Below are 14,017 nucleotides of genomic sequence, written 5' to 3'. Positions count from 1 at the left end.
GACTGGGTATGATTAATTGGAGGGCCATGGTAAATAGGAAGTGAAAATGAATTTTGGACAGGAAGTGGGGGGAAGAGTCAGATAATGTCCAGTTCTAGATTTCAGCTAAAAGACCATAAACATCATTTATCTAACCCCACCAATTTTACAGATTAGGAAACTGAATTCAAAAAAGGGGAAGTGACTTGTTCTTGGTTGCAAGTTCTAACTCCAAATCTAGTGCTTTTTTGACTGTAATGAGTTACCTTAAACCTAGTTTAGATTTGATGGCATTAGGAAATGGGGAGATTTCCCAAAGGAAAATTGTGGTTATTGTAAATAATTCTAACAATGATGTTGAAGGATCTATCAAAAGTATTAAGCCCCAAGAGAATACAAATTAAGCTGACTGGCTCAATTATGAACTGACTCATGTTCATTTTTTTTGTGCAAAAGCAACTTGTGTTGAGAGTTCAGGCTTAAAGCTCTATGTTTGGGCAACAAAACTCAGCTCTCCACTTACCAGGTACCAAAGTGATTGATAATGAGCTTGGAGTCAGAAATATTAGAGTTCAAATCCAGCCTCAGACACTTACTATCTATCTGATTTGTAGGCCAAGTCACTTGTCTCATTTTCCTCAACTGTAAAATGGAAATGACAGCAAAAGCACATGGTTGTTGTGAGAATCAAATAATACTTGTAACTTGCTTAATACAATGCCTGGGAATGTAATGGTTGCTTAATAAAATAAAATTGTTTTATCTCTTCTTACCTCAGCCTTTTTCCTTTCTTCTTCTTTTTTTTAAATTTAGAGAAATCTGGAAATCTGCTTTATTCACTAATGAATATTTCCCTAGTTATACTGAGTTTGCTACTAAGGTAGAATAAGGCCTATTACTGTATTTGATTACAAAACCAAGCTTGATCACTAGATAGGAAATAAGTTATTAAAAACAACTTCCTCCAAAAAGCTTCTCTTGATTGCTATCACTTTCCTCAGATTATTTCTCTACCAAATCCTCTGAATATATTGTCTCTTATCGGTGGACAAAGAAAACCACCGATTTAGGGCCTTAAGATGGAGATAAAAAATTTGGGAGGTGTACACAGAAAGAGGGGGAAAAAGCCTTGGACTGAGGATAAGTTAACCATAGGTGTTGAAATCAATGAGCAGCTGATATGGTGCAGCCAGGCTCAGGCTTGAATCCTGACTTAGGCAGAACCCCAGATTAGCTTCTCCTCTCCTAGCCTCCCTGCCCTTACACCCCAAGACTCAACGGGATGAGGTCACCCTCACCTTCATAAGGGATAGTTGTCCTTGGTGTGGCATCCAGCTCTCTGGCCGCTCTTCGTGGTGGGGGTCCGGGGGCAGAAGAGACCATAAAGAGGCACAGAAGGAAGGGCCCAAGCCCCTCCCACATCTTCCTGGGGGACCCAAGGATAGCTCAGATCCAAGAGAGCCCCCAGGAGCCTCGTGAGTGGGGGACTAGGAAAAGAGTAAAGGGGAAGTCAGTGGTGGGGAGATGGTGTCACAAAATTATAAGGGTTCACAGTCCAGGGAAACTGGGGCCCTGGGAGTCGTGGTCACATTCAGGTGTGTCCTGGCTTTCTACGATCCTGTGTCCACAAAATAAAAAGGGAAAAGCACTGACTCTCATACTATAATAGAGCCTCAGTTTAATTAATCTGTTCCAAGAATTAATTCTACAATCTCTCCATTTTCACACACCCACAACCATACAACCATACCCACACAACACTATGGAAATCTGCAGATTCTGAGCCTTTTGCCACTATGAGTTTTAATTTGTCTTTTTTTTTTTTTTTTTTTTTTTTGCTGAAGCAATTAGTGTTAAGTGACTTGCCCAGGGTCACACAGCTAGGAAGTGTTAAGTGTCTGAGACCAGATTTGAACTCGAGTCCTCCTGTCTTCAGGGCTGGTGCTCTATCCACTGTGTCACCTAAATGCCTTTTATTTTGTCCTTTTATTTATCTCCCTTTGCTCAGGTATGGATTTTTTATTTTTATTTTTAATTTTTTTAAATTAGAGCCTCTGACTCATCATAGAACATTAGTCCTGGAAGGGACTTTACAGATCATCCAGTTCCTATCAAAAGTAGAAAACTGAGGCCTAAAGATAGTGGGAAATACTCTGTGGTCACATTCAGAAAGAGTGAGCTTTAGTCCTAATTGTGCAAATGAATCGGTTACTCCCTTTGGATTTCTTCCCTCCCCTATAAAATGGGGGAAATACCTGACAATTCTACAGTACAGTTCAAATAGTCCAAGTGCTTTTCTCACAATAAGCCTGGAAGGTGGGAAGTGACTGTACTTATACCGTTTCCATTTTACAAACAGAAAATTTCAGGGAAATTAAGTAAAACATCAAATTATACAATAAATTATTTGAGCCAGAATTTGAATCAGGTGTTCTCTTTCTACTACACTAACTCAGGAGTTACTTGGATCACATGAAAAGGCTTTGAAAATACTATGTAAGCAATCAAACATTTTGAAAGTGAGGTTGTGTTAAATAACTTGTGCTTTCTCACTTTTAAGCCATTTTTCACTTCATTTAGGTTCTGTCTTCTTCGAGAGCACTTTGAAAGCAAAGAAGGCAGAATCTCCTTAGTCTAACTTTCCTTTGTACTATTAACCACTTTGTTCTGATATCATTTCCCCTATTCTCCCAGGGTGAGAATGTGAATCCCCCCACCCTGAAACTCTCCTAGTGATATTCTAGGGTGGAAAAAGGGATGCCAAGGGTTTATGAGACAACTTCCCATTTCTAGATGTATTTTCTTTTACTTTCCCAAAGACTTTTATTTTAAGTTGTCAACAGGAAACCACAAGGTTTTAACATCCTTTGCTACTGTTGAGTTTAAATGCCTCCTTGTGGAGACAATCTTGATTACAATATTCTCAGACTTATTTCATTATCATTCTGCAAGTTTTGCTTCTTAAGAGTTTCTATTTCTAGGTCTAATTAATCTGTTCAAATTCAATTTCAAGTTTGTCTCTTTGCCTTTTTCTGAACTCTCTGAGACATTAGTCAGCAAAGCAACATAACCATAATCTGAGTTCAGGCTCATTTCCATGGGGCTCACTGTCAATAGCCATTTCTTGCCCTCCTTTTAATCACAGAGAATATACAATTTCTCTTAATTGAACACTTATCTGGGTAGCCTGCCCCTAAATTCTTGATTGCTACAGTATTGAAACACATTATAATTTTAGTAGAAATGATATGTGAGATTTGGAACCAGTAAGTTCATTTAACAACAAACCTGCAGTTGCATGGTGTCCTTCTTTTAAGCCATCCCTTAATTTGCCTTTGGGAAGTGTGTTTTGATTAACGTGTAGCAGATGTCTACAAATTCTGACACATCCAATGTCAGAGTTGCTTGAAAGGTGTGAAGAGTATTTTTCAGGGCTGATCTCCCCAGCTCCTAACTCAACTACCATTAAATTTTGTTACACAATCAGAAGGGAAGAAAAAAAACAAACAAACAACAACAACAAAAAAAAAAAACACCATATATGTGGACATAATCTACTTCATAGCACACTGAGGTTTCTGGTAGTCACATCTGGAACTATGTGAAGAAACTTCTCTTAATGAGTGGATGCTGATAGTTTTCCTTTTAACTTCTTGTTAAACAGCTAATACTAAAGCAGTAAAAGGCTACTAGAATTCTAATGCCAATGTCTTCTACACCCCAAAATGTCTCTTTTACTGATAATCTTGGTCATACAGTGGCGTAGGATAGGTGGGTGGATAGATAGGATTAAAAAAAAAGTGACAATGTCCGGGGATATTTTCCCTTGGGAATTACTAGAAACTAGATTAAAGTATATGGAAAAAGACAAAAATGCAAATGCTACAAACAATGTTATACAAATATAACATTTTAAACTGTTTTTGCAATTCACCTTTCCAAGATCTAGAAAAAAACATTATTCCAACACATGGCATAACATGGTCAAGAACTGAATAACTAAAAGCAAAAGTTGGGGGATAAGGTATAGGATGAATGCATAAAATACACAGACGCGCACACACACACACACACAAAGGTGTGGGAGGTATAGAAGCATTACCACTAAACATTAGAAGCTCAAATGAAATGAAGCTTTAATATCAAGTATATATACTCAAAGTATTTTAAACACGGTGAAATGCAAAAACTTTTTACTAAAAAAGTTTTATTCTTTCTGGATGCCCTTCTAGACAGCTTAACTAGTGAGCAAATAAAGTTGAAGAGGCAGAGCACAATGAGAAAGAAAACTGATGATAAATAAAAACAACCCCACTTACCAGATGTATCTAATTTGCCATCTGAGATGTTTCCATATTCAAAGATGTAAAACCAGAAACCCAAGAGGACTCCCCAAACATTCCTGACTCACTGGCATAGCCACATGTAAATGGTTATTTTCTTGTCATTAAGGATTCTTGTACTTAAAAAAAAAGAAAATCAGCTTCTTTCCCTCAATTCCATGAATTATTTCAAATCCCAATGAAAATCTTATCTTCTAAGGAAAGCCTTTTTTTTTTCCCCAACACCTCTTAATTATTAATTTATGTATGTACTATTAATCCTGTTTTTTATTTGTTCACACAGAACTATTTGTTTGTTGTCTCCTCTTCTTCATCATACTATGAGCTCCTCAAGGGTCAGGACTGTTCTCTCCATCAACTGCATTTATATTATTTATAATGACATAAGCTTCAATTCAATTTGAACATCCATCGGAAGCAGTAAAGATGTACAAGCACTGTGCTAGCCATTGACCTTCCGGCTCTTATCAATAATTAATATCAATTCAGTTACCATTTTCTACCTGACCTCTGGGGGGTTGACCTGCAAAACAAACTTAAAAACATTTTTCCTATGGGGCAGCTAGGTAGTGAAGTAGGTAGTGCACCAGCCCTGAAGTCAGGAGGACCTAAGTTCAAATCTGGCTTCAGACACTTAACACTTGCTGGCTGTGTGACCCTGAGCAAGTCACAACCCCAATTGCCTCAGGAAAATCAAACAAACAAACAAAAACATCTCTCCTATAACTGAAATGGTAACATCAAATAAAAACTTTCTAATATATCCCAACTTCTCACCTTATGTTTTCTAACAGCTTCTCCTCAGCCATCAGGAGCCATATACAAATGCCAATGATCTTAAATGAGTTTTTCCACAAAGATATATTCATTAATATGACCTCAGCAAGAGGAAGTTATATTTTCTATTAAGCACAACAACAACAAAAAATCAGTTAGAAAGTCAGTTACATATAAGCAAAAACAATTTTTAAAAAATAAATACCTTTATTTTCTGTTTGCAATATGGACAGTAACTTCAGCTTATTTAGAAAATTAAATAGACAGTACAGTTCCTGGCATGGTTAATCTTGCCAAATAACATTAACTGGGGCAAATTTTCTTTACAAAGATTAAAAAAGCTGCTGGCTTTACAATTAGTATTTCTTTGGGAGGATTTGCTTTAGAAACAAAACTCAGAGCCTAAAGTTCTAAGATTACTGTTATATTCTTGCTCTTCAGCAAATTCTAATTCTTTGCAAAATCATATATTTTGGGATCTCTGGTCACCAAACATCAGGGGCAGGAGCTGATGGATTTCTGAATTGGTTTTTTGTACTGCCCTACCTTCTGCCTTCTTGAGACTGTCAATTTTTGCCTCTGTGTGCTGAGATGGATTTTGCAAAGAATCAGTAAAGGACTACTTGTATTAAAACAGGATTCAAAACTTTCACTAGTAGAGTCCTATGTATATACTAATATACTATTATTATGACTTACAGAATGAAGTCAAGCTGCCCATTTTAGAATTATCTTCATTTTCCTGTTTTCTTTTTTTTTTTTTAAATGACCTATGCAGCAATTCTTCCATGACAGATGTTGAAGTAAAAAATTTTTATTTTTATGAAAATTTTTATATAAAATTTTACCAAAGTGGTTACAAAGTCATAGGTCTGGCAGTTTATGTGCTTTAATCTGCAGTAAAAAAGTGCTATTAAAACTATATATACATCTAAATAATCCATCTTTCCTTCCTTAACCAATCCAATCCAGTCCCTTTAAAGCACATGATAAGAAACTATTTACATGCTCAAATTACACAAAATCAAATACATTTTATACTCAGCAATTTGTACACTTTATACAATGGTCAGTGAGAAAAATATGAACACATAAAATTACAAATAAAATATCAAAAGAGAATGATATCTATATTTAGACATATGTCCTGCAGCAATGAGCCTTTACCCTTATCTAAATAAATCCTTTCATTACCCCCCTAAAAACAGACATTTTATAATAAACTTTGACGAGGTAGGAAGAGAGATTAAAAAAAGGATACTTGCCAGTGGACTTTACTAGGGAGTGAGATGGGGAAAGAGAGAAAGACAAAGAGAAGAGGGAGGGAGGGATGGGAAGGGAGAGAAAGAATGACAGAGAGAGGGGGGGGAAGAGAGGGAGTGTGAGTGTATGTGTGTATATGCGCGCATAAAATGAGGGGGACTGAAGACAACATATTGGTTTGATTCCTGAATGAAGATGCAGAATTTCATTCTACAAAGAAAGCTGAACTTAAGACACTGGCACAGAAATGTGAGTCAATACATGAGTCAATTAAACCACCCAATTTTTCAATGGTAATTCTCACAGAAAAAGGTGTTTTTTTTTCTTTTTCTCCTATGCATTCATTTGTGGTGACCAAATGTTTAAAAAAAAAAAAAAACTTTGCAAAAAAAAAAAAAAAAAATCTTGTTTCCCTAGATTTTTTGTTTGAATTATTCTGTTTTACTAGAGTCACTCAGAATATAGTGCAAATATTTAGGGGGCATTCAATTTTAGGAAATACACAAAAATAGACATTGATTAAAAAAAAAAAAAAAGCCTTTTAGTTAAATTAAGAGTGTCAATAGTTTGTTACTATCAAAGGCCTTTTGGCTCACCAAAACATTAATAGAAATGTTAACCAAAGGCTAGCAAACAAATGTTTTAAACATTATGAGAAGTTTGTGATTTTCAAGTGGAGTGAATTATTTTCAAACCCACACACCGTATAAATGATTACAATCCAGGGGGGGGGGGTGTACAAAGGGACAGCAATATATAAAACCTTGGCAAATCTATCCACATTTCTCAGCACTTCAATTCAGGACTTTAGGAAACTTGATAACACATAATAAATCAGTGATTTGATGAAGATTTTTAAAAAAAGTACATTCATACATAACACACTATGATATCAGATATGTGGGAACCATATCCTAGTTTTAGTACTTCCTGTAATGGGATCAGATAATCTCCATCTAAGGTTCATCATTTACATTCTCTTGTAGAGTCCAGATACAAATGGCACATTACTTGCCTGTCTCCCCATGCAAATGTTTCTATATAAGTCTACAATCTCCATTTTCCACATTTTCAGGAAAGGTTCTTGTCCTGTTCAATTTCTCTTGGGTCAACATTTTAGCTATTTCAATTATGAATCTGGTACCCAGAAGTCATGCAGCTTTCCCTAAAAAAAAAAAGGGAAGTTGAGAGGAGAAGGAAAGCTTTGTCAGATTAAGCAAATTAAGTGCTTTGAAGATAAAGATGAATAAGTGTGTATTATATTGCCTCCTTACAACTTTAGAATAATTGGTGTCCATATTCAAGCTGTGGCAGTCTAATAATGGAGGTACATGCTACGAACACTTTGTTTTACTTGGCACCATAATATACAAAGGTTATTAAGGACATTAAGAAAAATGCTAAATGAATTAACATGAATCTTTGGAAATAAATTCCCATCTGTATTAATGCTATTTTATTATATGCAGTATTGATCTTAAAAGAAAGAAAAAAAAAAAAGCTATTAGAAGTTAAAAAGTTGGGGCAGCTAGATTGCACAGTGAATAATTCGAGTACTGGTCCTGGAGTCAAAAAGACATGAGTTCAAACTAGCCTTAGGCACTTCAAACTAAATTTCTCTCTGACACTGGGCAAGTCACTTGACCCCAACTGCTGTGTCAAAAAAAAAAAAAAAAAAAAAAAACTTACAAAGTAAAAAAGCAGTAAAAACATTTTGTCACTTTCCTTATGAGAATACTGGTTAAATATACAAAGGCTTTTTTCTACAAGGAAATGCATGCCTTGTTATGTCATCTAATTAATAACAGCAGCAATATTAACCCAGATAATCTCATACCAGACAGGCATTAAGCAATTATGGCAAGGCTTCCTTGAATAGAACTTATAACAAAGTGCTTAAGTATGATCTTTATTTAAAAAAAAAAAAAAAGAAAAGAAAAAGAAAAAAATCCTTTCAGTGAAATGCAATTTAAATGCACCTGGTTTTTAATACCATTATATGTATTTTCAACAACTGTAATTTTAAAGTATCCCTTTATGCACTATCCCTCCCCCCAAAGAAAGCAAAAAACCCTGGTACATGAATCATTATTTAAGTAATAACCTATAACAAAGCATAATATAAACAATATATTATATACATTTACATCCAAAGCACACAAAGTATTCAGCATTAAGAAAAAAGGAATCACATGTTGAAATGTTACCTGAATAGGCTGAGAATTATGTATCATGTCTTGCCATTTTCCAAGTATGATGGCAACTAAATCTACTACCTTTAAAACAAAAACAAAAAACTAATTTTAATAGATACCCTTGCTTATGGCCCAACTTGGATGATCTCCCAGGCTGCCCCAACTCCAGCCTAAAAAAGTTCAGGCTCTTTCTAGTACTAAAAGTAATCTAAATACTGTGTTTTTTTCTCTCCATATTAAAAGTATACATGTTTGATAAGTCTCTGTGCAGATCACTGTACCAGAGTGGAAATGATACATTCTTTTAAATCCTCATACAAATATGTTAATCAGAAACCGACTTCTGGGAAAAGTTTTAACTACTTAAACAAGGTTAATATAAGACAACTTTTTTGTCTTTCAGTTCAGGAATGGGAGTTTTTTTTTTTGTCATCTGGAATTCAGTAGATTCAATTTCACTTAAATAAGTTGCTACTTTTCCTTAACTTACTTAAGAGAAAGCATGAAACTTCCATTTCAACAAGACCATCCTCTGAAGCAATTCCCTAGACCACTTCTGTCACTCTCCACCCTGAGTAAATAAAAGAGAGGCTTCTGGCACCAACTTGGACTCAAACCCTCTACTTCAAAAAAGCCGCTGGGTGGTCCTCTTTGAATCTGTCTGTCAACAACAACCACAAGATTCTACGGACCAGTAACTCTGGTAAGTGTTCAAAAGAATGTATTTCTGAAACCAGGGTTTTCTATTCTACTACTAAGAACTATTTCCAACAGGTATTTGAAAATCTGTTAACAATACAAAAATTCACATCTGTTATTAAGTTATTTCAATTGATAAAATCAAAATGTAGTCTAGATTCAAGTGATCACTCCTATCCTGGATAGATTTTAATTTAAAATGTGAAAGTTATACATATAATACACATTATCACATTATTTCAGACTACCCAAAGTACAAGAAACAACAAAATATTAAGTTCAAGTTACCACTAAACATAGATTTGAGATTCAAGAATATGCCTTAAGTTTTTAACGAACATAAGTACATATTTTTAAAGTAAAGTGTCCTGTATCATTTAGCAAGAAAGAACATTCACATTTACCTTTGTCCTATGAAAAAACCTTGCATCTTCTTTGATACAACATTTTATATGCTTCTCCAGAGAACCACAGAGTTGCAGCAAATATTTCTACATGAAACAAAGAAAAGGGATTTAAAACAAATTAACTATGAAGCATTATAAACTATCAAAAAATGCAAAGTTACAGAGTCAGCCAAACCAACTGATAATCATTTCCAAATCTATCATCCCCTACTTTTCAATTTCTAATGTTAATCAGCCAAAACAATCATCTCCAAACTTTGTTCTATCAGTGAAAGCAGTGACTGCCAAGACAAAAGGGCTATTATGGTTTCTTGCTAGTTAAAGTAGAAAAATAGCCAAAAATAAAAGTAGTAATTCTAAATAGCTCTTATCCATGGGGGCATTAATGAAAAGTAGATCTAGAGCTCAGGGTAGGTGCTGAATTCCTCAGAAATATGAGAAGTATTTTAGCTCATTCTCTAAGGAATATTCAAGCTTCAATAGACAATCTGTTTTCCTCCAGAAACAAAACAAGCTTTTATTAATAAAAGACCTATCATACTGAATTCCTTGGGAAATTAGCTTTAGCGTCTAAGTTGAAATTTAAAAAAAAGAATTTAATAGTGCATACAAACTTATTAAAGACTAATGATTAAATTATAATGTTCATCATGCCCAAGTCAGAAAAGTAAAGAAATTGAAGTTTACCAAGCTACTATGGATACATTTGTTTATTTTTGTGAACTTCAATAGCATTTATAAAAGGGTAAAGTATTTTAACTAGACTCAGACTTTAGTTAGTTAAAATTTATGAACATCACTATTTCCTTGACAGGAAAAAACTGAGTTAAATTTTAGTGTTAAGGAATATTAGCATGTACTAACAACAGGATACTAATTACAAGAAAAGTAACTGTTACAGAACCTATTTTCTCATAAGATTACTTCACCATTTGCTGTTTTGTGCCCAATTCTAAAACTGGGGTTCTAAACCTTTTTTAAGTCATGAAATCTTTTGGAAGTCATGCTAGACCCCTTCTCAAAAAAAAAAAAAAAATTTTCTAAAAACCGTATCAGGTTTTTTTTTTTCCTTGTAGGTTCTTTATCCTCCCCTTTTCATCTGATTTTTCTTGTGCAACATGATGAATTTGGAAATATTTAGAAGAACTACATGTTTAACCTATCTTGGATTTCTTGATATCTGGAGGAGGAGGGAGAAAACGAGAAAGAATTTATAACATGAGGTTTTGTAAAGGTGAGTTAAAAACTGTTTTTGCACGTATTTGGGGAAAATTAAAAAAACCAAAAAAAAAAAAAAAAAAAAAAATCGATCATTGTCAGTTTGATTTTTTTTTTAAACTCTGAACAAATTACACATTTCCCCCTGTCTATTTTTTATTTTTAAAAATGAGATTTTATTTTCCTCCCAATTATATGTAAAACTACTTTTAAACAAACATTTAAAGAAATTTGAGTTTAAAATTTTCTCTCCTCTCATCTTTTCCCTCCAACAGACAGCAAGCAATTTGCTATAGGTTACAAGTATTCAATCTTAAAATATTTTTAAATGCATAAAATAAAAAATGTAAGATTGCAAGAGAAAGCAATTATATCAAAATAGGTTTTTTTTTTTGTTTGTTTTTAATTTAAAATTTACTCCAGGTTAAAAACTCATGCTCCAAAATCAAATCAAATTAAGTTAACTTTTGGTAAGTTTTTCTACATGCAAAACAAATCCAATTATCTTTATAAAAACTACATTAAAAATAATAAAGATCCCTTACCCTTCGTTGAAAAGGAAAAGAATAGGCACTGACTTCATTGACTAAGTGCAGAAGCACATAAGTCAAGTAATATACCTAGAAAAGATTAAACATAAAATAATTAGTGCTTCTAGTCCAGGGGAAAAAAGAAAAGAAAAAAGGACACATTTAGTCTGACAGACCAAAATGTTACTTTTATAATGGAATAAAATGGAAGGAAACAGAGATACACACAGACACCTGCTATAGAAGACACTAAATGACACAATAAATTACTAACTTCTTGGCCTATCTACACAATAGGAAGCTCCAAGCCTGTATATGAGGAAGGTTATTTTGCCAGCTGTGTAGCAGATGGAGTACAGGGTAGAAGAGTCAATTAAGAGACTATTAGAATAATCTATGTAAAAAGTGTTGAGGACCTGAACACTCAGTGTGAACAAAAAGAAGGAAACAGATCTGAAAGATACCATAGAAGATGAACTGACAAATAAGTGGATGTGGAAAAAAGTGGTCTTATCAAAAGAAATAAGGAATTCTGTAGGAAGACCAGGTTTATATATATATATATATATACAAGATGAATTCAATTTCAGACTTTGATAAATTTAGATAAACAACAATCTAAGAAAATTAAATTCATGTATACTCAAATCTACATTGTCAGAAGATTAAAAAATATAAGTAGACAGCCATCTTTTTGGAAGATGGGTTAAGTGACTTGCAAGGATCACACAGTTTTAGTAAGTATTAAGTGACTGAGGCTGAATATGCTAACTTCAAACTCATCAGGTCCATTTCTTGGTCGCTCCCCCCCCCCCCCCGCCCCCCGCCCCAGCTGGGGTTAAGTGACTTGCCCAGGGTCACACAGCTAGGAAGTGTTAAGTGTCTGAGATCAGATTTGAACTGAGGTCCTCCTGAATTCAGGGCTGGTGCTCTATCCACTGTGCCACCTAGCTGCCCCCGGCTTTTATTTTTTAGTCATGCTGACTATATATTTCTAGTCTCCTAATCAAAAAACTTTGGAGTTGTCAAGTAATTCTTTGCTTTCCATTACATATAGTCAACCTATCAGATATTTTAATATCTTTTTCAGAATACTTGATTCATTCCTTCACTTTCCATTTCTACCACCACCACCATAGTTCAGGTACCCATGTTATATTCTTGCTACCAACTGCAAAGATAAATTAATTTTCTTACAGTAAGAATTTGATCATCATTTCTTTGCCCAATAATCTGTAATGGCTAAGTTTAGATTTCTACCAAACTTTGATGTTTCTTCATAATCTTACCTGCTCAATTCTATTTCCTACTGCAACTCAACTTGTACTCAAATTTGTCAAATTCTAGCATACAATCTATGCTTATTTGCCATTCTCACAATCCTTTTTTTTTTTTAAATTAAGATTATACATGTATATTGATTTTTTTTAAAAAAAATCTATTTCCTTGAGTTATGTTGGGGGGGGGGGACCAGAACAAAAGGGAAAAACCATGAGAAAAAAAAAAAGGTGAAAATACTATGCTTCAATCTACATTCAAAATTTATTATTTCCTTAGATTACTGAATTACTGAAAATAAAAATTAAGTCTACATAGTTGATCATCACACAATTTTGTTGTTGTTGTGTACAATGTTTTCCTGGTTCTGCTTGCTTCAACTCAGCATCAGTTCTTGTAAATTTTTCCAGGTTTTTTTTTTGATATATATTTTAAGCCATGCACTCATTTTCCAATACTTGTTACCATATAAAAGAATTGCTACAAACATTTATGCATATGTGGGTTCTTTTTCCTCTTTTATGATTTCTTTGGGACCCAGATTTAATAGTGGCACTATTGGATCAAAGGGCACACAGGGACTTCCTCCTATCTTTAATAATACTTTCTTCCTCTAGTCAGAAATCCAATCATCCATTCTTTAAGTTATTCCAGCACCTAAGCACTCTTTCTTCAATCGTTCCTTTACCCAAATTCCATTGTATTTATAATTACTAGCAAAGAGTTTAACATCTAATTACAAGCTCATTTTATTTCTTCTAAATATTACCCTTGCTTCAATAAAAGCCTTTCTTAAAGCAGTGCTACAGCTGAAATAGAGATTTAGTGTTGGTGATAGTGGCTTCATACTTTGTTACAGAAAATCTTACTCTAATACCTCACCTCATAACACAAAAGTATAGACCTTGGCTTCTTAAAAGTTGTCAATGGACCACAATCTCTGGAAGGTTCTGTCATGCTGGAATGACTTAAAGCACAATACTGACAATAGACTATGCCTGTTTTCCAAATAACAGCATATAGAAGAATGGAGAATCTAAATCACCATGGTGGTGAATTTCATGGCCATGGCAAAAACCCATGAATTAAAGACAAATACAAAATGCCCCTCGGTCTTGGGTAGTCCCAGTCTGCTTCTAACTGTGACAGTGATCAAAAGGCAGAAAAGGGGGCAACAAGATGCTAGGAAGTATACTATTTTTAGATAATCTATAAATTTTAACAGTACAATGATTTTTATCTACTATTTAAAAAATGGACATACTACCAGAGGAACTAAATTGTATTTATCCTGAGATGATCTTAACTTAAAAGAAACAAGACAAAAG

At 34.1% G+C, this 14,017-nt stretch overlaps 1 protein-coding gene across 2 annotated transcripts in view; it reads right to left on the bottom strand.

Annotated features, from left to right (window-relative positions):
• Positions 1 to 5,286: 5,286 nt before the first annotated feature.
• Positions 5,287 to 14,017, bottom strand: part of SLF2 (SMC5-SMC6 complex localization factor 2) — a 47,048-nt gene continuing 38,317 nt past the window's right edge. For both annotated transcript variants that reach the window (XM_074295337.1, XM_074295335.1), the window contains 4 exons: positions 11,427 to 11,501; positions 9,661 to 9,747; positions 8,570 to 8,638; positions 5,287 to 7,527 (listed from right to left, as the gene is read on the bottom strand). In XM_074295337.1, the coding sequence (XP_074151438.1) occupies positions 7,492 to 7,527; positions 8,570 to 8,638; positions 9,661 to 9,747; positions 11,427 to 11,501 (267 nt within the window). In that variant the 3' untranslated portion in view covers positions 5,287 to 7,491. The remainder of the gene's footprint in view (positions 7,528 to 8,569; positions 8,639 to 9,660; positions 9,748 to 11,426; positions 11,502 to 14,017) is intronic.

Source organism: Sminthopsis crassicaudata, chromosome 2 (assembly GCF_048593235.1).
Source record: "Sminthopsis crassicaudata isolate SCR6 chromosome 2, ASM4859323v1, whole genome shotgun sequence".
In the NCBI taxonomy this organism is placed as follows: Eukaryota; Metazoa; Chordata; class Mammalia; order Dasyuromorphia; family Dasyuridae; genus Sminthopsis; species Sminthopsis crassicaudata.
Note: the sequence above shows the minus strand (reverse complement) of the source record. Positions and strands in the feature narration are given on the sequence as shown.